The sequence below is a fragment of the Trichoplusia ni genome, chromosome 5, assembly GCF_003590095.1.
Source record: "Trichoplusia ni isolate ovarian cell line Hi5 chromosome 5, tn1, whole genome shotgun sequence".
In the NCBI taxonomy this organism is placed as follows: Eukaryota; Metazoa; Arthropoda; class Insecta; order Lepidoptera; family Noctuidae; genus Trichoplusia; species Trichoplusia ni.
In genome coordinates this window covers 14,138,965-14,163,724 of record NC_039482.1, presented here as the reverse complement: position 1 = coordinate 14,163,724, position 24,760 = coordinate 14,138,965, and the positions used below count along the sequence as shown (strand labels likewise).

Here is a 24,760-nt window from a genome sequence, read left to right as displayed (position 1 = left end):
TGATAAAATAAAACAAATTGAAACTAGAATATTAAACTATATTTATATCCAACAACAACATTATAAAGGTGCCTCTACTCACAACTTGAACAAAACTTACTAAATTTGGCACAACGCAACTCAACAATAAGGCACTTTGGTGTATATACTACAAAATATTGTCGGGTGGAGATAATTACGTATAAATAAGGTACAGTCAGCATATAAATAATGAACACAACTTCGCGAACACAACGTCCAAATTATTACTAACACATCAGTCAACATTGTTCATTTGAGCTAGCACCGAAGCCCTAAAATAAACTATTAATCGGGACAAATACTCAACCAAATTCTAACGGACTGACTAGCGATGATTTATTACATCGTCAATACATTGCGAGCCTTTGCCACTACTTTCTTCCAATTAAAATGGTTAACACAAGTTAAAAACTTTATACACAATAAGATTGTTCGATATTGCTTATTTATGGCAGAGGCTGTAAGTAAGGTAAAATTACTATAATATGCTTTAAAAAAATACATCTCTAAGTCTTAAATAAAATCATTCTGCAGGAAAACAGTCAAATTTGGGTACAGTCGAGATAGCCTTCAATTTGCACTCATTCCAGTATACATTCATGATTTTCTATTATTATCTAAATTACATGCAATAAATATAAACGCGTTGGGTGTAGCAACAGTCACCTATTAACCTTTAATTTACAACTAAATGTGGATTTAACAAAACGCTATACTCCAACAAAGGTACACCAATGCTTTACCACTAAGCTCAATACACACCGAATTCCGATTTATCCATTCGTCGTCCATTTCCCAACGCGCTTAGTAATATATGAAGATGCAAAACTTAACAACTAATAGTAAAATATGTCTCTGTACAATAACTAAACAATAAACTTGTCATAATTAGTAGCAACTTGTTTATAAGTGACGACATATTGTTAGGTGCCGTGCACAATCCACGTCTTAATCAGCTATTTCCCAGAAGAGGCAGGAAGAAGAAAGTTATCACAGAATCGTAGTGGTTGTGTTGTGTTTGCTTGTAACCAATCAAAAATATTGGAAGACGGTTCTTAGTCAAAAACATCATTGTTACAATTCATTTCTATAAACTACGTTTATACTTTGATCGCAGTGTTTTACACAATTCCTTGGCCACGCCTTAGTTCACACATCAACTCGTTACCACATTAAAATATACCTAAAACGTATAAAGTTCTTCAACAAGATTTCAAGCAAACCATAATCACACCCACAACAGCGTGTAGCTCGGCCGAGCCCCGCGCGCGTGTCACTTGATGATCTGCTCCTGGCTGTCGCTGGGCGCGGACTTGGCGTTATGACAGCAGGTGATCTGCGGACTTTTCTCCCTTACGTCCTGCCTCTTCTCCTCCACGGCCTCGTCCTTGCAGCAGCTCTGGCTGGGCTCGTGCACCATCACTGTGGTTTCCTTCTTGCAGCACTTCTCCTCGGGAGGCGGCTCTTGCTTCTTCTTGCAGCATCCTTGCCGCTCCGTCCGCAAGAGTTGGACGTCTTCTACGCTAGGACTGTCTTCTTTTTCGCTTTCGTGGTGGCAGTGCGATGTGGAAGCTTGCATTTTCTTTGCTCTGGCTACTTTTGAGGGGCACTTCTTGGCACCATAGAAGCAGGTGGCGTTCTGCTCGCTGGGGCCGCCATCTTGCGAAGATGCAGGGAAGTAGTGCGACGGCTGGATGCAGGTGCGCGTCTGGCAGATAAAGAAGTCCGACTCTGAACTCATGGAGGAGTCCAGTAAGGGCGGCGTCGTGTTTTCAGCTGTGAAGCAGAAAAATAATGGATGTGTAAAGTAAATATTCAAACCTATACGTTTTCATTTTACACAAAATTTTACTCAAAATTCATGCATAATCATTTATGTAATATGATCAATTTCACGTGTTGAAATTGGTTTTATTACGTAGTTATTTCATGAATATAAAAGCGTGCTTATTTACGCAGGTGTATGAAATACTATAAACATTATACATGGATACAAAAAGTGTTTCTACTTTCATTTACAATCCAACCATAATACATTAATTAATATACCATTTACCACTATATCAGAATAAGCTAAATCACACAAATCTACAGATAGGTGATAAAGAATGAAATCTATGGTAAAATAAGGACAAAAGCTACAAAACAGAAGTAACAAGAACGAATGAAAGTATACAACGGCAACGCATGGATGATCAACTAACAACTATCTAAGGAGATAGGTAGATTAGTTTACATCAGTGCCTGTGCTGGTACACGTCGTCGGAGAGCGGCGTTTCCGTCTGCTGCAGCTCCACCGCGTCCATCTTCTTGCAGAGCTTGCCCTCGCACACCTCCCAGCAACACTTCTCCGTATTACAACGATCTTACCAAGAAACGTTAGCTGATAACTACTTACAAATATAGATGGCGCTGTTATAAGTTTAAGTTTTAGCCGATAGATGGCGGGGTTATTTTTACAGACGAAAACTACCCTCAAGAGTCGAGGCTGACGACATTTGCGAGTGTTCGTTAGCTAATTGTCAGTTAAGCACATTGAGAGATAATGAAAGTGGTTAGTTGGAAACAAGGCCAGTATTACATGCTCCCCATAAGACAATGTGCAGTCAGTACGTTACAAAACCCAGTAAGAGAGTGTGTGGTCTTACCGGTATCGTCACACTCCGGCGTGCAGATGACCACTCGCTTGGTGCTGAAACACTGCATCTGTAGCCGCGTCAGCTTAGTACCGAACAGGAAATATCCTGCAGAAGAAATTAAATTACATTTTATTGCCCACATTGCATTGTCACAAGCTATTTAAATTGGTCACAGCGAAGTAGGTTATTTAGCGCGTCGAATCTACTACCTACGCAATACTTAGGTGTTGTGAGAATATTAACAAATAATGGTTTACTTCAAAAAGCGGCTTCATTTTACATTAGTTAAAATTAGAATTTAAATCAAAGGAACAAAAGTCATATTTACTTGCGATACCGTTAATACATTCGAAAAAGCTACTAGCAAAGTTCTTAGCCTCAAAATTACGTAGGGATATTCTTACCAAGCATCATGCCGAAAACGACAGCTAGCAACAGATGCACGTTGTAGACCATGACGGCCAACATGAGCAGGTAGCCCACCACGTTGTGCAGCAGGAACACCACAGACTGGTGGGTGTTCACCAAGGCGCTGGAATCCGAACTACACTCATTATAAAACCTACTATTTACCATCGTCATATTTCTTCTTTTTTTAATTTGAACGATTTACATCTAAGTGCAATTTGTTAGATTTTCATTGATGTGCCATTCATTGCTAATTCATCCTTAACCAACTCACCATTGCATTTTCAATTAGGTTCATTAGTATTTACAACTTCGGTGGTAATCATGATTTCTAGCATGATGATAAAGTGTGTGCGCAGATGCTCATCATCTAAGTTTGGTGTTTGCTTGGACTGGTGAGGTAGAGAAAAGACGTCGAAACGTGGTCAATTGGAATTTCGTGTGCGTTTTGTCAATAGCGCCTGCCCAGTCCTGCCCGTGGCAGGACACCTCTTGCGGCATTTGCCCGCACTACATAGAAAAGTAAGTGTCGATTACTCACCGCACCCTGAGCGAGGCCCAGCGGCTGACCTGGCCGGAGCTGGTGTTGCGGCTGGTGGTGGGCTCCATGATGCCGCCCTGCTCCCTGCGAGCACCACAAGGTCTTCATATAGAACAAACTCCTCACATTTACATCATTACACCACTTAGAAACGGATCGTAACCATTTTAATGATTTTGCTTTGTTGGTAACATATTTTATTTGTCACAATACTGTAGCTCAATTTTGTTAAGAGCTAAGAAACATTCTACCAGTTACTTGCCCTAATTCTCTTTTTACTCAATAATTGTTTAAATAGAATTTAATTTTATAGTTTGATTTTTATAGGTTTCTTAATTTTATTTTAAACTATTTGTGAGTTTGTGAAAACCAAATTCCGTCATTGCGTGGTCCTTAAGAAGACCTTTACTGTATGCCCAAATTGAGAGAATTCTACAGATTGTCTAAATTTGCGCAAATTGTAAACATTTTAGCGACCTACATTAATTATCGTACGCACAATGTTATTGATACCTAATGCTAGAAAAATAATTAGAATCTATTTTTTAGCTAATTCCCTGATAAGATCTGTACTATCTTTAATTTTAAATCTTATCTAATTCGGGTCGTTAGATAAGTGAATTATGACGGTTTCTTTCATCGTTTCCGAATATTTTAGTTTTGCAGGTTTCCTTCTGGACCTGTTTTTAGGGTCGCGTACAAATAGGATGGAATGGGAACCTTATCTAAGGCTCTGTCTTTCCGACCGGCTGTCACCGGGCTGCATCTAATGACCGTGATAGCTCTACAGAATACGTTGTCACTGATGATGTATTACTGTTGGCGCTACAACAACAAATAAAACTCAAAACCGGGGTTGAGTAAGTGTGTTGCGGTGACAAATTTAGGAGTGACCATTTTTTGCGAATTTGTGTGTATAAACCTATTTTTACGGAAAGTTTATTATCCACCAGTCTGATTGAAACTTGAATGTTTTTTATACAAAACTATCATTCCGTTTTTATTTTATTTTTAGTTTCACCTTGTAACTGCATCTAGTTTTAGTTCATTTTTTTCAATTCAAAATGCGTCCAATTTAAACATTATTTATCGTATACTGAAACGCTTTTTTTACTTAAATGGTTCTTTGCTGTATCTACGAAAATTTATAGATAATCGAAAACCCCTTCAAGTTCAGAATAGATGCTTAGATGTCTGCGTGTAAGCCTAGCATAATCATTTTAGCCTAAACTATTTGGCTACTAAATTGTCAAGAGCCGTGTTTCACTATTGCTATGTGGGACTATTAAGGACCAATTCAGTTTAATATAATATATTTATGCTTTAACAATATAAGTTTATGATCACGCCATATTGCGTTAACGATATGTTTTTTACCTGTTTTGTAAGTTTTTATTATTGGAACGATTATCGCTTACTCGATAGTCATGCTCAATCGACTCTCACTTATTTTAAGTTTTTTTATAACATCCTGAATTGATATAAATGTAAATCAATAATAATTCTTATAGACATGAAAATAGAATTCAAAATTATTTAGCAGATTATTATTAGGTGTGTTTCAACTAATTTCACAAAGAGTTTTTTTATGTTGCTTGTCTGAATTATAGATTACGTGCATGCTGTACTTTGACGAACTAATTTTTTTCTTACTATACATATAAATACTTTAGACACATTTAGTATCTCATGATATATGCCAGGATAAGAGTAACGAATGTCCGTCCTCATAGTTATAATATTATGTTATACATTTATTCGCCCGCATCAGAGACATACAACCTTGCTCCTTGTGGACTTTCCCACCTCTACATTACGTTGTGAGCTATCTTCTGATTAAATGCTGTGAAAACCCCAAGCAGATCTAAGTAACTTGATTGTACTTTTGCATAGCTTTTACATTATTTTTTTTCAATATGGTTTTTTAATAGCAGAAAATAAAGGTCAACATCATTATAATCTGTTTTAAGTAATGATATTAAGTGACCGTATGCAGGCGGTTTAACGGTTTCCGCTCAATTATCCTTATTGCAAAACCATCGCCATTGGAGCGAATCCGTTTAACCTTTAGTTCCAACTAATTGACCATGTTATAAGTCACATTTTTTACGCATTGTGGTTAATAGGATATAGGAAGATTTTGCATGTGTATGTTTATATATATAAACATATAAAAAAACGCATGTCCCGAAATATTGGGGGTACCAAGATTTGGCAATGTAATAATTGACTCTACGCGACGTCACAAAATACGGAAAAAAGGATTATGCTCATCACAGAAACATTTGTCCTGATGGAGAACTGACCAGTAGTCTAGTAGAGGTTGTTGCTCTACTAAAGTTTCTTGGGTCGGTTCCAGATGTCCTCTAGAGCCAATAACCACAAGACCAGTAAGTCAAAGATTAAAAAAACGAGAATTAAATATGATTAGTGATTCATTCACTGAATATGCTGCGTTAAACTAAATTACGACTTACTTCATTTTCATCCGGTATTGGTCCGCGCTCGTAATTTACATTCTAATGTCTTAAAACTGTGCCTACCGGTAACCGCGTTTCCTTTCCACAATCGCGTGTGATCATCACAAAACTAAAATGATTTATAGTGTACTCCATGAAATTATTTAGCTATGTAAGTTTTTTTGGACTGTTTCCTAACAGGCTCTGAGAAATATCCCAGTCCATTTTCCTTTCGTAACAATCGCAAAAAGTAAAAAGTAGGCCCAAGTTTAGCACTGTAGAAGAGAGGAACTCTTCTACAGTGCTAAACTTGGGCCTACTTTACATATCATATGCATAGTAACAATGGGCCACTGGGGCTATGTAATTAGGTAAAAACTTGTCAAGGCCACTGCTTGAGTAACAAATGCCTCACGTAGTTTTGACCATAATATATGACGTCTGTTCACGTTAGTGTTACACTTTGTCAAGGTGCCGACACAGTTTCGCCTTTCACTAAACGTAGCGAGTACGCTGACGTAGCTGACCGACGATGGATGAAGTGGTGTAATCGAATTAGGGTTTTACGAAGCAATAGTTTGACTGTAGTGATTCAGAAGCCAAGTACTGCTTTTGATGCAAACATTTACAAAATACCACCTGCAAAAATGCGAGCCAATAGGTACTATAGGTAGCTTGGAATCGAGAGGGTTTTGCTTTATAGAATTATAAAAATCGCAACGTAATCGCGAAAAAGGCTAAATTATAGAATATGTTATCCCGTCATAGAGGCCTGCGGGTTGTGAAAACTCAACCCGGACCCCTCCGGTTTAGTCAGACCCTGACAAGTCTCGCAGCTATTGAACGTCTAAAGTTTCCAATGTAAGTTACCCATTTTTACAGGACCCAGCTGAAAGGTTTGTCCACATCGCAGGTACTTCACTAGTGATGTTTACAAGCTCACCTATCGCACAATAGATTGCGCCTCTCGTCCGACCGGTACGGGTACAGCTTCTTGTGAGCCGCACGCTGCACCTTCGCCAAGTACACCTGTCACAACATTACCATTAGCTGTTAGCAAATACATCAAACAATATAATACAAAAACTATTATAAGATCTGCAAAACTTATATTATGGAATGCAAATAAAAATATGAATAGGAATATGTGTAATGTATATTAATAGAATTAATAGAATATAGTGTAAATAGTTTCTATATTTATACAACAATTGTGACACTGAAGGGCAGGGCCTTTTATCAGAGAAAGAGCGAGCGTTATTTATTACGTTTGCTTATGCAAAGAGGCTAGCTAATACCAATTCATGAAGTAAGAGTATTGCAGCTGTGGAAACAAGACAACGCACTAAACAACGTTCAACGATGTCAACGATGATGTGCGTTGAGCGCGACTTTGTCCGCGTGGTTATGAAAAGTTTTTAAAATTTCGGCTAGTGCACGCATATTTCTCGTTCCCCCCATTTTCCATTACTGCTCAGTTCCTTTTATCATTTTATTTTGTTTTTAAAATGTCAAAAAGAGCGTGATCGTTTTTAAACTATAGCCTTGCTCAATAAATGGGCTATCGAACACTGGATCTAAGTTTTCAAATCAGAGAAGTTACTCCTGAGATTAGCATTAGTTTAGATTTAGCTGCTTCTGCTCATGCTACAGATATCTACCAAAATGCACTCATAATATACTACTGTATGAAGATGAAAACGTAGCTTTGTTGGCGACATTTCGGTAGTAAACCATTAGTGACTACGCCGCAACGAGTGCAGCTCACCAAAGTAATAAACACGTGATCATATTTGTCGACTATATTTTTGGACTTGGCTGCTCGCTCTTGGCGTTAAAATACTCCTCAAGTGACCTTTAATCTTGCAGGGTCACTTATCCCCAATAGAGAATACAAAGAAGTTCAAAATTGTTTTCTGTTTCTACTCTCCAGGGTAGGGGTTTCCAATCTTTTAAGCCGCGCGTCGTCGCCGTACTTTCAAGTTTAACATTTTGTTATGATAGAGGATCAACTTAAGGCACCGCTCCTCTTTTAACTTCCTACTACAGTCTAGAAAACAGTTTGAAATCCCCATCTACTATATCTTACCTTGGAGCCTTCGAAGAGCAGAGCGACAAAGAACAGCACGATCCATGTGATGGCGAACGACCAGCGCGAGCTGATAGTCAGCCCGGAGAACATAAACTCCCCGAGGTCGTAACCGAACCACATCCACATGTGCATCATCGTGTCGGCGGCACCAGACCTGGGAAAACATATATGAATTTACATTACCATTATTTAAAGCCTGAGAATACTAACTCTTAAAGACCTGTGGTTATGGAAGCGAAATGGTTCAATACTTAGAAGATAGCAGCAGAATAGCGTTTTACAACTGCAGTATCAGTGTCAGTGTGTAAACTCCTAGAAGTTTATGCAAACCTGGTGTACCCGTAATCATAGAATCCGAAAAAGCGTCGAAAAGAGTGGAACTTGAAATAAGATATTATACATTTAATACATTCGACTGGCGGCCTTGCACCTGCATGTGGATGGATTTGATAAGTCCAGATGCTAAAGACTACTAACTAAGTAGATAGGTTTATAAGGTGTGCTTCAAACGTTCACAATCACTGGGCTCGTAAAATTAAAATTATGTTTAGACAAGAATTTAAATATAATTTTAGAGCCGTATTAGTCGTTCAATAATAAACAATTCGTGCGGCAAAATAATTCAGAGCACGAACAGGCCCTTCACAGAGACAAACATACTCGCAATAAAGATAATTATGTTAAGTACCAGTTAGATAACATAACTAGTTTACGATATAAATATTGTCTGTGTTCTTAGAACCTAATGTAGCCAACCTTTTTATAGGGGGCTACAATAACATTTCAGTCATGACGAGGAAAACCGCACGCAAAAAATATTTTAGGGGTCCTAATTTCAATGCAATGGACTCCAAATTTAAGATGGTTTATTAAACAAATGTTCAGTCTATTACTATTTTTATTAAATTTATTAGAAGCTGTGAGTGCCCTATTGCAATTCAAAGAGATTCCCAGATTCAGTACATGGCAACAGCAAGCATATTTACCTAACATGAGACACGGCTATCTGGTGCCAGTTCCTCGCAAAGGAATCCCATTATTCGATCAACGAACTACTAAATCGTTTATACAATTGACTTCATCTATACTTATGTATATATGCAATAATTGTCGATATTGAATCATAATGATAGGCAGTTCATCAATCTTCGACCCCGTGTTGGGTCACTGCCAATTATTCAATTGTTTGGAACGGTAACAAGGGAAATAGATCAATCTGCTGCTTGTCCAATTAAGATGTCCTGCTTGATCCTGCTTGTCCTGCTTGATCACTGATTCGTAGAGTAGACTAGAGGCCCTTTTAGCCGTGTCCCACTTCAGGGCCCCGATTCCACTATTTACAAGGGCCGATGAATGAATGAAATTTGGCTTAAAATGTCAAATTTCGTATTTTCTTAAGCATTTTTCTACACTCTACGCTCAATACAATTTCCAATACAATAATTGTAAAATTACTGTATTGGTAAAATGCTTAAGAGAATAGGAATAATTTCAAATTTAATCCAATTGCTATTCATTCATCAGCCATTGTAAAATAGCAGAATCGGGGCACAGAGCAAAATCCTCCAATTGAATTAGAATGAAAAATAAAATCGACAAGTGAAGTATATTTAGAATTTTACTTACAGTATGTGATACAACGATTGTGCTCGGTGAAATGTAACTTGTCTACTATTATACAACTTGACTTTGAACGAGGTATACCAGGCATATTATGCATACCTCCTTCTTTAATTACATCACTTATTTACATATCATATCTATATATAACAAGTCGAGTGAAATTAGCATATGTATACCAATATTATGTATAACATAATATATTGTTGTTATGACGTACATTGTTAGTATTAGAACAAGAGAAAGCTTTATACATTAAGGGTGCAAAAAGAAGAATAAAATAACTTTGTCAAAGCTTCTGCAAGCTTCGACTAAGGGAATCCGGAGCAGTCGAAAATTTTAAAAAAAATCTACTACCGTTGCCACTAACGGCCGCTTTCTATATTCGATCTCAATCCCTAATTTACGGATCGAGATTGACATTTGAATCCATTTTCAACTTTTAGTGTTTCTATAACCGATCCATGGATCGTTTTCTCGATCTTTTTCTTCAATCTATCTTTGGGAGGGCGGATCGAGATTTTAGATTGGTATTTATATGAAAGTGACAGTTATGCGTTTTCTATAACCGATCTCTGGTTTTGACAAATCGATTTTCGACGTTTTTGATCTATAATCGCGATCCCCAAATTTTTACGGATTGTACTGAGAAATCTGTGAAAATGGAAATATTTTCAAGTGATAGTGATAGCGATCTTGAAGTATTAGCTCAGCTATCGGACTGGGATAGTAGTGACAGCGAAGACGAACAAAATCTGTCCTCAAAATTTGTAATTGTGATTGTGATGTATCGAGTGGCTGTTTTTTTTTCTGTACTTTACTTGTAAACGGGGGTCAAGGATTTAAGCTGAAGACCAGCGCTCAGTAATTGTTTTGGATTGCTAAGCATAAGCTGACGCTTAAACTTTTTTTCTTTCGGTATTATAGTTTTTGTGTACTAAGTACACTTTTACCAATATCTGTAATACTGGAATCAATAGATAACGATTATAATATTCTCGTTTTGATTTATTTATTTAAAACCATGAAGTATCATTACAGGGTTTACCCTAATGCGACAACTTAGAACTTAAACTAAACAAAAATTGCAACACATTACATTATTAAAAACACATAAACACGTCAGTCTGATTTTGAAGAAGTTGGTGGTGTGGAGAGCTCTTGTAAGAGGTGCTTTGGCGAGCAAATTTGTTCTCGCTGTAGGTGCGGGCTTCGCCGCCGCCACACGAAGCGGTCCGGATACACACGCTCAAGCGCTGCAATACTTCCGGGTGATTCTCCACTCCACGAAGCACCTTCACCAAGAAGACGACCAGTGCAAACTCCCGTCTCATATACAGTTGATCATTGCCAACCATGCTCAGAACAAACAGAGTGGGATCCATGAGTAGGTAGAACGGATACACCCCATACAGTTTCTTGTACAGATGGCGCGTGAACTTATTCTGAATGCGCTCGAATATTACCGCTGTATTCTATTCTATAGCTGAGACATCGGAAAAACAAACAACAAATAAAATTGCGATTTTAAAATATATTATGTTAATGTCAAACTGACTGACAACTTTTCGATTGACTGACGTTCCGTTGCTCATCAATAAACGTTTATTGTCGTTTATGCTTTTTCTAATCTTCAGGTAGAATTATAGTATTTACCGCTACGACTTCCCAATCTTTTATTTTTGTATTTTGTGGAATTTCTAGTGATTATACATAAAATAGATAAGCTTTAAGAAAAAAAAACACCTTTTTACTCATTAATAATCATGAAGTACTTTTTCTGCACATGCGTAAAACAAAACGTTTAGCAGGGCGATCTATCCGTTTTTTTTCGATGGATTTCGAGACGAGATCGATTAAAGAAATGCAGATTCAAGTTCAATCGAGGGATTGAAAAAAATCTGGATTGATCGGAATCTTAGATTCGGGATCGAATATAGAAAGCGGCCGTAAAACAACGCCTATCAAAAGGGTTTAGACTCTATGAACTGATCGTATTTTTATAATCTTTAACTGGCAGACTGCCGAGAAAAGTACGATGCAACTACTATAGCGATAAATTGAAATGAACTGTTAAAACATCTTCAAAACTCTTTTTTACCGGGAAAAGACACATATTTTTCAAGGTAAGGTAAGGTATAAAAAATATCCTCAACGCTTTCAATGACCTTATTTGCAGTCAATGAACTGATTAAATAATATCGATTGATATCTGAGTTTTACGCCTCGATTTACACGTAACTAGTATTAATATTATTTAACACAGTTTACGTAGGCAAACAGTGATAATAAAACCAGGCATGATTTTAGTCAATTCACTCAACAGTGCTCATTGTTAAGACTCTCTATGGAGTTTCAAAATGGGACAAAAAAATCGCGCATGTCAATCACATACGGGCAGTATATGTATAATAATCACTGCTAATTCTATAAAAGAAAACTCCAAAATAGACTCACATATCAACTTGTAACACATCATCCATTTTATGGTAGCACAATCACTGATAGAACCTTCACAATAGCCTGCGTCCCTACACGACAGCATGACAAGGGCTGGTGGCCGAGTGCGGCCGCGGCTGGGCCCCTCTCGGCCGCTGTAGACTACTGTTATTGTAAACAAATTAGAACAATGGTACTTATTATAAAACATGTGTGCTCGAATTTATTTTTCACCAATCCACATTGTGATTAGCCATTAGTTGATGCGTAGTGTGACAATGGTTTCGATGTTTGCAAACGGAATAGCGTTGAAGCCAGATAAATGCGCCTTATAATAACTTAATTAGACGATATGCACGATTATTAGTTGGATTGATCTTTCTTGCTATAGGTAGTAACTTAATTAGACTATATTATTATTTTTTTTTACCATATGCACGATTGTTAGTTGGATTGTTAGTTGAATTTACAAGTTGCATGTATGCACACGTGAAAACTTTATCCGTTTGAGTTGTCTAATGTAAGACACGTGAACAAGACCTACTGACCGTCGCTAACTAAGAATAAAATAATATTACAATGAACGGACTGGTCTATCACCATAATGTACGTCACGTTTATAAAGACACATACTTACTTACAATCTACGAGCGATACATTCGCAGTTACACTATCGCATAATTTCTGCTATCTGCCAATGAGCCAACAATTCTAGTTTAAAATTTTGCATTTTTAATTTCTATTTCGTTCTAGCAAGTGAGTACCTGGTAGATAAGACCTTAGTCTATATTTAAAGCTAATTGCTTAGGCACTTTTGTTTTACTAATTTAGTTTTGTATTTCTCTGTAAGTTAATTTTGATATTCTGTTTGAGAAATAGATAGACAGTAAATTGAATCCCTGCGTTTGAAAATGGTTGGTCCTCCTTTTAATGACTCAATAATTATTATTAGTGCACCATTGATATAATAGGGCGGATCGTCAGTGTGTTTTGATAATCTAATACCACATTTGTACGTCATTCATTGGCTCCGTGTATTATACAACACCAAATATTATACACTCAAGTAACTCATCCAACTTGCGTAAGTTGGAAGCCTTAAGTTAAATTAGCCATATAAAGAGTATTTATGTGTATAAAGAGTATTAATGTAAATCACGGCTGCAAATGTTCACCTTGATCACCCATAGGCAGAAAAGAGACTATGTCCAACTGAGAAAACGTAACATGTCTTACTCTTTTCGATATATTAATATGAGCTCCAGTAAATTGAATGCAATAATTAGAAATTTATTGTATTTATAGTGAGTGTTACGCCCCGTTCTCATTTTTCAATTATTGCGTTGGCATAATGTTTAGGAGAATACGAATTGTGACATTTTAATTCAATTTCCGTTTATTCATCATCAATTGTGAATAGCGGAATTGGGGCCCCAAAAAGGCATGCACTAAGAAATATTTATGTATGTGTTTCTTTACAAATGATCAAAGTCGAGTGTAGAGGAGGCTCATCTTGATATATCGAAAAGAGTAATATAATATTGACCATGTATTGTAAGTATGGGTAATAAATAACTGCTACCAAGTCGCAATATAAACAAAACTAAAAATCGTTCAATAGAACACTGCCAGCTACCTCAACAAGAGCGCAATACAAAACATATGTAACATTGTAACTTATATTGATAATAAACTTGTTCAAATTTAAATATTTTCCTACGTGGTACAGTGTACAATGCTGGCGACATTTAATTGTATAAGTGGGAACTGTCAATATGTCCACGTGAATGTTACACTATAGCCACGTCACCTGTTAGGCTAAGATTCCCTCCGGGATGCAGAGAGAAGGGAGAGTTTTCAAGGTTTCGTACAAAAAGGGTAGTGCCAGAACACTATCCTTAATCAATCTTTGCTTCGCTGTTTTGCTTCCCGTCCGTCAGTCACTAGGAAGCCAATTCCGCAATTTACAATGGCCGATGAATGAATAGCAATTGGATTAAATTTGATCCTATTCGTTTTCTCCTAAGGGGCAACTACTACTACTACTTCAGTATGGTGCGGAACTACCATGTTCAAAACAATGAATCCCACTAATATCCCACTATAATTCCCACTAATATTATAAAGGCGAAAGTTTGTGAGTGTGTATGTTTGTTACTTCTTCACGTCAAAACGGCTGAACCGAATTTAATGAAAGTTGGTATGGAGTTAGCTTACACCATGGATTAACACATAGGCTACGATTTAGTACGAGAAAATATCTTATTTCCTAACCACGCGGACGAAGTCACGGGTAACATCTAGTTTTCAATGATTGTGTTGCCAAAATACGAAATCGAAATACCTAATCGAATTTGATCATTGGAGAGAGGAAAAGCGAAGTTAAAATAAAAATACAAGGGCATAAACACAATCCAAATATCCTTAACGTGACATATTCCGATATCCATGACAATACAAACGGCGCAATAAAACACCTCTATCTGTTTATTGACTATTGTTTCACATAATATGATAACGCCTGCGCTGACAGACTATTTCTGAACATGCAGTCACTACAGTTACAAAGTAAAGGTGCTTTTGGCACTATTGATAATGAGTAACATGTTCGATAGCTAGTTTCAGTATCGACTGTATGGATAATCGAATGCTATCGGTCACAAGACAAATCAACAATGTCTCTATCGGCAACGTGAAACAGCCGCGCTTTCGAATAGGAGTATATGAATGGTCCAGTAATACTTGTGCTAAGTCTTAATTTATACGTCTTTGAAACTCCGACCGGCATCGGCATCGCGGCACAAGGCTTAATAGGATTTTTTTTTTTACTCTAAAGGATAGTGCAATCATCGTAAAAAATACAATTTGCATCATCCGAAATATTTTTTACGAACTTGAGTTCGCGAGGGCAAAACATTAGTAAAATTAATGAAACTAGTATTGTATGAGTCGCCAAGAAATAAAATATTCGAATTTTAAACAAGTCTAAAAAAAAATCTTGGAGAAATTAGGGTCAAAATATGTGTACACATTTCTATTATACAATTCCCACAATTTAAATAAAATGTGCCATTCAAAACATCATTCAATCTGAGATCAAACATGTAGTATTCAGTGCACATTTTAAAGACATAAGTAATAGTTACTCAACTTTTAACAAAAGGAGCATTATCTACAACCACACAATAAACCTAAGACTTTTGTTTACTGTAAACAATTAATTGTTTCATTGTCAATGCATTTAACTTAAATAAATAATGCATTTATTTTACTGTTCAAACATAATTAGAGACTGCATTGTTTCGTGTCTGTCAACACTCATAGAGAAAATACAGATATATCTTTCTTTAATAAATAGAATAGATAGAAAAAACAACTATTATACATGCAAATTATTATTTTTTTGTTTCTAACAGAGACCCTTTTATGTTTGCTATACCTGTTCTTTGTATTCCTTTTTCTGAGTCATAACAAAATACCAATTTTAACTGAACTTTGTTGGAGAGGTATTTTTTTTTTCTCAGACAGTAGCCAGTATTTCTGTTTCAGACAGCACAGTCATAATGTATTTATTCACTAGTCCAACAGTAGAGGAGGGCTTTAGGACAGTCAAATTTTTTTGTAAGGGCCTTCAACATATTTCATTGTGTAGTGCTGGGCACACAAAAAATATTTGGGTTTCAGTATGTGGGTGTAATAATTGTTCACGATCAATTTGGCAAGTTCAGGTTGGCCAATAATGAAGACCTGGGGAGGAGTAAAGCTGCTGTAAGGCTATTACAAATAATTATACTAACATTAAAATTCAGGTTTTGCAATTATTTGTCTATCACTGTTTAGTAAGCACTCACAAAGTAAAAAAAAAAGCAAATTGTGCATACATCCTCATCTAATGGCATTACTAAAAAAAAATTTTGGCATCAAGTATACTGCCTAACAGGGCCATTATTTAAATCATGCATGACTTGCATTTTAGTATTTATATATTTATAAAAAACTTTAAAACCTTTAGTTTTATAGTAGGTAGTACAAAATTAGTTGATTAATGATAGGAGATAGGAAGCTTACAATTGTACCCTGATAAATATGTTTACAGTTGATAACTCTGTTATTGTCTTATTTAGGTTTCAATTCTCGTCTATAGGATATAGAATATAGATGTAAATTAACAAAGGAAAATATGTAATAGAATTAACAAGGGAAAATATTTTATAAAAAAAAATAGTTTGTCTTACTTTTGGTAATTAAAATGTGTTAATAACAAAAAAATATATAATATAGACTAACCAAACACAAAAATAAATTACAAAATTTGGTCAAAGATTGTTGCTGTTTATTTTGTTTTTCAATTAATAAATGCTTAAAATTTTACTATTTCATAAGTTTAGTGCTATATTTATAATAATAACATTGCACTCACCTTGTAAATTCCCACTAGCAGATTAGAAAGGGCTCTTCAAAACCTTGTCATCCATGCGTTTGTTTGTATAGTCCTCGAGATATCACATAAAACCAACGCCTTTATCACATTTTATTGATAAATTAGAAAGTAAATAATAATTTTAATCACACCTGATAACGTAACCACTTTCTAGAATTCTTGTATTTAAAATAAAAGCACCATAGCTATTTATAGCAATGTCATTTTTTACTCATTAGCTTTGGTTGAAGTACAAAATAAACATGAAAGAATATTTTTTGCAAAAATGTGCACACAAACAGAAATTAAATATCGTATTGCATCGTCCAATACAAAAATATGAATGATAAACTTAAACTGTCACTGTCAAAATTGACATTTGAATAATTATGTAACACATAGTCGATTTATCATTTTCAAAAGGCAAAATTAAAATCGTTTCAAGAAAGAATCAAATTCGATATTATCAATTACTAAGTTTTAATATGCTTAATATTAATATAATATATATTTTTACAAATATTGAAATGGATCTTTGTTCCGAGCGCTGTTTTGCTCGATTGAATATCAGTGAGACAGTGACAGACTGCCACTACCAGTCACATTTTGACATATGACTGGTGACATATTGTGCAACAAGGCAGTATTTAGTTTATTTCCCAGAGCATTAAAATATTGATAATATCTCAAATAAACATTAAATTATTATTGCAAGTTATCCAATATCGTGATATAGATAAAATGGAAGTTCTCAACCAAAAGCCTAGAAAAAGGCCTACAAAAATAGAAGAAATGACTAAGGAACAAGTTCGTCAAGCTATCTTAAAGAAGCGAGAGTGTAACTCAAAGGCACAAAAGATTGTCGAGAGCCTTATAGAGAAAGGCGTGACCGAATCTTACTTAGTTCATTGCCTACCAGACATAAATCAAACTCACTTTGACGATATTATTGAAGAGCGATCAATCATTCAACTTTGTGGATACCCTATTTGTTTAAAAAGCTTGTCAGTGAAAGATATACCCAAACAGAAGTACAGGATATCTTTGAAGACTAACAAAGTGTATGATATTACTGCTAGAAAAAACTTCTGCAGTAATTCCTGTTATAATGCTGCTATGTATGTTAAGAAGCAGATGCTGACCAGCCCCTTGTGGTTCAGAGAGTATGAGATCATCCCACAGTTCCACCTGATGAAGCTGGGCGAAGTAGGAGGTATGGGTGAGGAGGTGGATTTGACTATGATAAACAGGGTGAAAATTAAAGTATCTGAAAACAAATCATTCACATCTATCAATGATTTTGCTGAAGCCAGCCTTAACGAAATGTCACACAATGAAGATGTTGAACGCCATACAGAAACAAATAAAATGAAGGAATTGGAAAACATTTCAAACACAGATAATATAATAAAACCTTACTCAGAATTGAAAATTAATACTAATATTACAAACAGTGCTGTATCTGATGTTCCTAAAATCATTGAAAAAGAGAACAGTAATACCAAGTCTGTTGAAAAATCAATATCTGTGCCAGATGCAGGGGCTACAAAGAAAAATATAAAGCCTGTACCCAATCCACTGAACATAGTTGGTGATATTATAGAAAAACCAGAAAAGAAAATAGACCCCATACTAACTGCTGCCATATCTAATACAGAAGAGAAAGAGAATGAGAAGAAAACTAGTAAAAAGGTTTCACAGAAAAAACAACCCCTATTAACTGCTTTAACAATTGAAGTTGAAAAATGTCTGGCTGAATGGTTTACACTAGACACAATTCTCCTGCTCTTTGGTGAAGAAAAAGTTAGAGAAATGGTTGCAGACAAAGGAGAATGCATCAAAGAGTACCTAAATAACTATGCAAAAGGAATATTCTATAGTTCTAATGTGTATGACCAGTACCAAGCTTTATGTAAAAAACTTAACATGTTAGAGTTGGAGGACAGGAAGTTTGATAACCAGGCATTGAAGAGAGAAACTAAACCTTTGCCAGACTACACCATGCTGCAGGAGGAAAGTAAGAAGATGCAGCTGAAAGTGAAAGCTTTCTTCTCTGGAGAAACAGATGTAGAGGAAACAGTTATAGAAGAGCCTATCAAAACAGATGATATTGAAGAAGAAAACCTAACAAACTTACCACTAGTAGACAAGAATTCACAGAATGCATTACGTAGGAGAATAGTCTGCCAACATTTGAACAAGGTTCTGCCAGACATACTCCGTTCGTTAGGCCTCCTTAGTTTCTCAATTAGCTCTGATATCAGATTACTAGTGAATACTTTTAAGTTAAAAGCAAATAATATAATGTTTAAGCCTATACAATGGACCTTGATAGCTATAATATTCATCAAACTGTTGTCACTGCGAGATAAAAGGCTTGAGTATTTACTTGAGCAGCCCACTGGGTACCAGCACATGCAGCTGTTGCTGTTGAGTTATAAGCAAGATGGCGGCTACCTGGATAGATTGATCAGTTGGCTTACAGATATTGACAGACTATTAGATACTAATGACACGCAGCTAACTTTAGAATAAACATTTTCCACAGTAAAATTCATTTTATTTTCTACCTTATTCTGTGAATTATCAACATTACCGGCCATTTTTACCAAGATTTAATTAAACATATAAACTGTAATAAAATTGCCATTATTTATTTGATAATGGTTTTAATGAATTAATACAGCTTGTTAAGGTATAACGGTTAACTCAGTATATTTATCAGAAGTCCAAACTGTAGATTTTCCCATTTGTGATTGAGCGCAGCACATGAGAGGGCTCCTGGTCAAGTCGCGGGTATGTAACGTGACCAATGGGATAATATTGTTACCAACTGGACTCAAGGCGACCGATAACAGTCCCCGAATGCGGTGACGATCTTGACAAATATGTGTGGCGATCGTGGCCAAAAATCGCATAACATAGAGATGTTTAGAAGGACAAGGGGGGGAGGATGAGGGAGGCCTTTGCCCAGCAGTGGAAACTTATGCAGACCAATGAAAAAAAGGAGTAACTTACAAAAATAAACTTTAATAGCAATAAGTTTCACTCATAACAGTCAACTACCTAAATTAGGATCTAATAAGGATAAAGCAGCACCAACCAGGTGCAGTGAGCCCGTGATTAACACGGACGATCTATCGAGAATCTTAGTTTTTTTCAGGCTGATCAAAGCATCAGCCACACAGCCAGCGACATTCACATTAGCCTTGCAGCCTTCTGTGAAGTGTTGCCAAATTTCTGCGTGTTTTTCGCACCTGGCAATAAGCTCTTCTTGTTCGACAAGAGAGAAGTTATCATTGTTTTGGCTCGTGTTCTTATAGGCGGTCGGTATCACGAAGTAAACAGTATTAAAACCTATATTACGAAGAGGTTGGAGCAGAATTTCCGCGTCCCTGTCTCCAGTTGCACTGAATATCAGCACTTTGTCATGTAATCTGAAACAACGATATTAGAGCTGAAAGGAATAGTAACAGAAACAGTTCGTAAAATCGAATCAAAAGGAATAACAAATTTGCATTTAATTATTTAAAACAACAGGAAAACAAACACAAATACAAGTTAAAAATTTACCTGCTATAATTTTGGAACCATTGCGCGCATATCTCCATGGATTCTTTAGTGTGTGCTCCATCTAAGTAAAATTGCGCGTAATCTGAATTAACGACATGATACCGGCCCGGCCATTTACAACTCGATAATCCCGTCATCGTTTCCTTCGTCACGCATTTCACTATTGATTCTAATACTGTTTGTTCATTTGTAATAATTTGATCCTTATGGACGTATTTCTTAAGGCCGTTTTTCGTGTGTGTTGGTTTGGTTATTCGCATCCACGCGTGAGCTAACTGTATGGCTAGAGAGGCATTTGTCCGGTAAGCTTCGACGTCGACAGGCAGGAGAGCATGTTCTGTGTTCGGGAACGTGTAGGTTTTGTAGTCAGGTACAACAGATAATGGGCACTGAAATACAAGTAGAAATGAATTACTTTACTAAAATACTATTTCATAACATGAAAAGGGACCAATGTGTGTTATTGTAGGAAATTATCTCAGAGTTGACAAAATCGCTACTGGGGACTTATATTACCAATACAAAGCCATGTTACTTGGAAGTAACAAAGTTGTACCCTAATAAAGTTACCTTACCTTAACGCTATTAGCGACGTTGGTCAATATGGCCATGGCGTCTGGCGGCTGCTGCACGGTGTAAGCCTGGCAGCCAGGCTTCATAACGCCGGCTTTAGCGGCAGCAATCTCAGGCAGGGTAGTCCCAAGAATTGACGTATGGTCCAATCCTAACGCTGTTATACCCACTACTGGCACCTTTCTGAAAATAAAAAATATTTTTGTCCACATAAGTCTCACCCTAAACGAGCGATAGCCCTTGAATATTTAGGTACTTTCAGATCTGTATTTTCTATTGACATATGTTTGTTCAAATAATAAATGAATCTCATTGCGACTAGACTTTTTTTCTAAAAATAAGTAGTATAGTCATATTTTGATCGACTTCGACGAAATCGATCGTTCGACTCGCGATCCCGCCGCTTCTGCTCATGATTAAGGACTCCGGTTGGGTCCGAAACTAGTCGGGCTACCCCGATAAATACGCGAGAGTAAACATTTACATCATTTGTTACAATAACATTTAATATAGTCACGTGTCAAAATTTTGCACGGTTACTGAAACACGTGACGTGTATTTGTAATCGAGTCACATGTTTAGGTACATACATGCTCACGCTCGATCATTGGGTAGAATGCAAAATGCTATGGCAAATATGCATATATTCATATTCTCTTCTGCTGCATGTACGTTGTTAATCATTAATCTATTTATAGATCACAAATAAAATAATGGGACTCATTGTATTTGCGTAGCTAACTCAGACCAAATAAGGAAAGCAGAGGATACGTTTTCCGCATTCTTCAGCACAGCAATACTTCATTTGTATTTTTTTTATTCAAACAATTTTGTTTTAAAACCCGACTAAAAAAAACGTAGGAAAATTTAAGACAACAATAATGATTCTCTATTGTAAGATAACATTACTTTTTATCCTACCTCATAAAATGGAGTATTCGTGACGAACGTCAAATGAATAGATGTAAGGCCGTGTTCTAACCAAAGATATCGAAAACCGCCGACCGTGACCCAGCTAGTTATGCAGTTTATTTATCTTAATTATATTCCAATATATTCACATTTCCGTTCACATCTTAACAACACCTATAGTTGACGACGAAAAATTCTATCCAGTAAAGTCTGGTTTCCCGTTCACACTTGGTTTAACAGTTGGCATGTATTATTAACGGCAGTTAGATATACTTTGGTTTTTAACGTAGCCTAATTGTTTTTAATTTAGAATAAATGAATTTGTAAACGTACCTCAAGACGTTAGTGTAGTCAACAACGCCGCCGATCCCGACCTCGACTATAGCGACATCTACCTTCTCCTTGAGAAACACATTGAAAGCCATCACAGTCAGGAACGCGAAGTACTTCGGCATATCGCCTTCGTAAGCCTGGAAATATACATTGCATTGTATCATTGTAGTGCATCATGTTTATTTTTATTCGTATCTGAAGAAATGTTTACATGATTTCAGCACAAGTCGTTAGGTGCGTATGTTAGTTATATTAAATGACATGGCCTTTTAGGGGATAAAGTGGAATCAGTTCTCAAATCTTCCCTTAATGGAAAGAAGCTTGCACCCAGGAGGCAGACTATCATTGACTGGTATTATTATTACACATATGCGATTTACCGATATTTTTGGTGTCAAGCCTAATTTGTTACCTAATCACACACCAGAAACTCATTGAATTTGATTGTGGGTTTTAATGTTTTATCCAACTTTTGCTACTGATAATACATGTAATTAGTTATAATAAGTATTAGTTGACGAACCTTACTACCGTCAAGCATATCGTACACTTGATGGAAGTGTTTAGCAAACTGTGCCTCAGAGATGATGCGGCCATCGAGCCGAATGCGCTCGCGCACCGCCACAAGATGCGGCGACGAGTAGAACCCTGTACGGAACCCATGGTGGCGGAGTATCGACTCGCACATCGCGCTTGTTGAACCCTGAAAAACAAAAATGTTTGTGTTACCTATAATACGATGATTTGACTTCATTTCCGGCGGGATGTTTACAAACATAAATCTTGCGTTGCATTAACTTGAATTCAACAGATACTAAGGATGCCAATTAAATTAATTTAAGCTTATTATATTCAGTGATTCAATTCGTTTTTGGTTTTTTCCCTATATTATTTTTAGATTTGCACCAGTTTTTCATAAACCTTCCTTAAACTGTCATTAGGTTTATACCATTCTAGGTAAACCTTGGCTTTAGATTATTCAGAACTCACAATTCTATACTAATAGCTTATGCCAATAAATAAATTCAAACACAATGTGTTTTTAACAATAGCTGCATGCTAATTACCTTTCCTTTAGTTCCAGCAACATGAATCACAGAGAGCTCATCCAATTTTGTCATGGTAACACCAGTTCTTGCCAGATAATTCTCCATATCCATTAAGTTTGTGCATTTCTACAACAAGATAAGTTTAGGATGTGTTTACACTGAATAAAGCAGTTGTCTTTTAAAAAGTACTTATTTGCTGTGACAAAAGCAATAGAATGAATCTCCTATTGTAATGTTTTGTGGAAGAGAGATAACACTATTTGAAATGTACATCACTGTCTCCCTTCCATATTATAAGTTCAAGAGATGACAAAGATCTTAAGAGGTAACAAACTTCAAAATCACAATAGAATGTAGATATTTCATCAGCTCATGTTAATTAAAATCCATTTACCTTTTTAAGCAGAGGTAGATTGCTACTTACTTGACCTGTTCTTATGTCTCTCCTGATCTGCTCTATTGTAGCTTTGTTTGATTGCAGTACATTTAATTTGCATACAGCCTCCTGCAACCAACAACATAATATATTATATGTGTTATTGGAAAAATGAACATTTTGAATCTAACTACAGGCTATTATACTAATAACTTATTATGAAATTCTTTATATGGAAAGATGCCCTGCTCAGCAGAGTGACACTAACGAGTTTTGATTTTGTATCACTACTACAAATCTAATTTAAAATTTAAAAAGAAATTCTTGTTTCTTTATATAGTAGGCAATCAGATAAATTTAAAATGCAGTTGATAATAATCTCAGCATAAACATTAATTGCAATTTGCAGCATAAATATTTATTGCAAAAGTAATATGATTTTTTGAGCTAACTGTAAATAAAATTGTAGTGTAATACAAAAATAGGTCCTCAATTTATAGTGTTTAATTAAAGAAAAGGATATAAAAACAATTACAGAATCTCCTGGGACTGTACTGTTTTTAATTGCATTGTACACGCAAACAAATGGAATTAAATTATCAAATAATAGAAACGCAAATTTATGTGAAAAAACTTTTCATAATTGTTACATACTTTTTAATATACGACGTGGCACTTTTCTCCATAACATCGTGCAATATCATCCTAAAGTTACACAACACTCTCTTACAAACCAAATGAAACAAATAATATGCGTATTTATTTACCTCGTAACTTGTCTTGGTTGCACACATCCTACCAACTACACTATTCGTCAAGCAACTGCGAAATACGCGGATGCTGTTCATTAGAACGTCATACGTCCGACGGACGATTCGAGGAAATTATACAATAATTTGATGAAAAAAGCGTGACCTCGCCGTGAGCGGCGAACGAATATATTCACATGGCGATTCTCTCAGTGTCGTGGATGTTATCAATGAAGTATAAGACATTTGACCCCTCATACTAGTTTCTGTCATAACATCAAGCCAAACAAAGCCGGTAATTAGCGATGTTGTTTCCTGCACCAAACAAAAGTTACATAAACATAACCTCAAAACTTAACATGAGATGCCGTGTGTGACACCTACTTAAGTGACAGAAGAGTTTTGTGAGCGTTCTGAAATGACAGCAGCCAACATTTTCATTATTAAACATTTTTCGTTCATTTGTTTTTTTAGTTAAATACTATTTCAAAGAAATAAATAGTTTGGTAAGTTTATTTTATAACTACTAATTTTAATATATAAATATTTTATTTTT

General features: G+C 36.0%; 3 protein-coding genes across 6 annotated transcripts; 1 reads left to right on the top strand and 2 right to left on the bottom strand.

Annotated features, from left to right (window-relative positions):
* Positions 1-22: 22 nt before the first annotated feature.
* Positions 23-16,964, bottom strand: LOC113494625. Of its 3 annotated transcripts, none has more exons than XM_026873059.1 (7): positions 16,640-16,964; positions 8,158-8,314; positions 7,012-7,097; positions 3,610-3,693; positions 3,065-3,204; positions 2,670-2,765; positions 23-1,797 (listed from the first exon to the last, which is right to left on the bottom strand). In XM_026873059.1, exons 2-7 carry the CDS (start codon positions 8,293-8,295, stop codon positions 1,295-1,297), a joined length of 1,047 nt encoding a protein of 348 aa, XP_026728860.1. In that variant the 5' UTR covers positions 8,296-8,314; positions 16,640-16,964; the 3' UTR covers positions 23-1,294. The 3 variants fall into 3 exon arrangements, with proteins under 3 accessions (XP_026728860.1, XP_026728858.1, XP_026728859.1); XM_026873057.1 differs by lacking the exon at positions 16,640-16,964 and adding an exon at positions 12,238-12,385; XM_026873058.1 differs by lacking the exon at positions 16,640-16,964 and adding an exon at positions 12,238-12,385 and having other exon boundaries at positions 3,065-3,192.
* Positions 16,965-17,241: 277 nt separating this feature from the next.
* Positions 17,242-19,192, top strand: LOC113494622 (putative RNA polymerase II subunit B1 CTD phosphatase RPAP2). The gene has a single exon (XM_026873053.1). The coding sequence runs from the start codon at positions 17,381-17,383 to the stop codon at positions 19,172-19,174; it is 1,794 nt and encodes a 597-aa protein (XP_026728854.1). The 5' UTR covers positions 17,242-17,380; the 3' UTR covers positions 19,175-19,192.
* A 457-nt stretch (positions 19,193-19,649) lies between these two features.
* On the bottom strand, positions 19,650-24,623 carry LOC113494623 (folylpolyglutamate synthase, mitochondrial-like). Of its 2 annotated transcripts, none has more exons than XM_026873054.1 (8): positions 24,223-24,623; positions 23,474-23,584; positions 23,098-23,205; positions 22,554-22,733; positions 22,031-22,167; positions 20,788-20,968; positions 20,213-20,601; positions 19,650-20,076 (listed from the first exon to the last, which is right to left on the bottom strand). In XM_026873054.1, the coding sequence occupies exons 1-8, from the start codon at positions 24,301-24,303 to the stop codon at positions 19,698-19,700; spliced, it is 1,566 nt and encodes a 521-aa protein (XP_026728855.1). In that variant the 5' UTR covers positions 24,304-24,623; the 3' UTR covers positions 19,650-19,697. The 2 variants fall into 2 exon arrangements, with proteins under 2 accessions (XP_026728855.1, XP_026728856.1); XM_026873055.1 differs by having other exon boundaries at positions 23,504-23,584.
* Between the last annotated feature and the right edge of the window lie 137 nt (positions 24,624-24,760).

Bases quoted from the DNA above. Each gene is read 5' to 3' on its own strand.
- LOC113494625 (XM_026873057.1), bottom strand. From the start codon at position 12,263: ATGGATGATGTGTTACAAGTTGATAT. The intron at 7,098-8,157 runs GTAAGATATAGT...ATGTTGTGACAG, and splicing joins TGCTCTTCGAAGGCTCCAAG to GTGTACTTGGCGAAGGTGCA. The intron at 3,694-7,011 runs GTGAGCTTGTAA...TGGTGCTCGCAG, and splicing joins CGCAATCTATTGTGCGATAG to GGAGCAGGGCGGCATCATGG.
- LOC113494622 (XM_026873053.1), top strand. From the start codon at position 17,381: ATGGAAGTTCTCAACCAAAAGCCTAGAAAAAGGCCTACAAAAATAGAA.
- LOC113494623 (XM_026873054.1), bottom strand. From the start codon at position 24,303: ATGAACAGCATCCGCGTATTTCGCAGTTGCTTGACGAATAGTGTAGTT. The intron at 22,734-23,097 runs GTAATTAGCATG...TTTGTTTTTCAG, and splicing joins TTGCTGGAACTAAAGGAAAG to GGTTCAACAAGCGCGATGTG. The intron at 20,969-22,030 runs GTACGTTTACAA...TTTTATTTTCAG, and splicing joins GACTACACTAACGTCTTGAG to AAAGGTGCCAGTAGTGGGTA.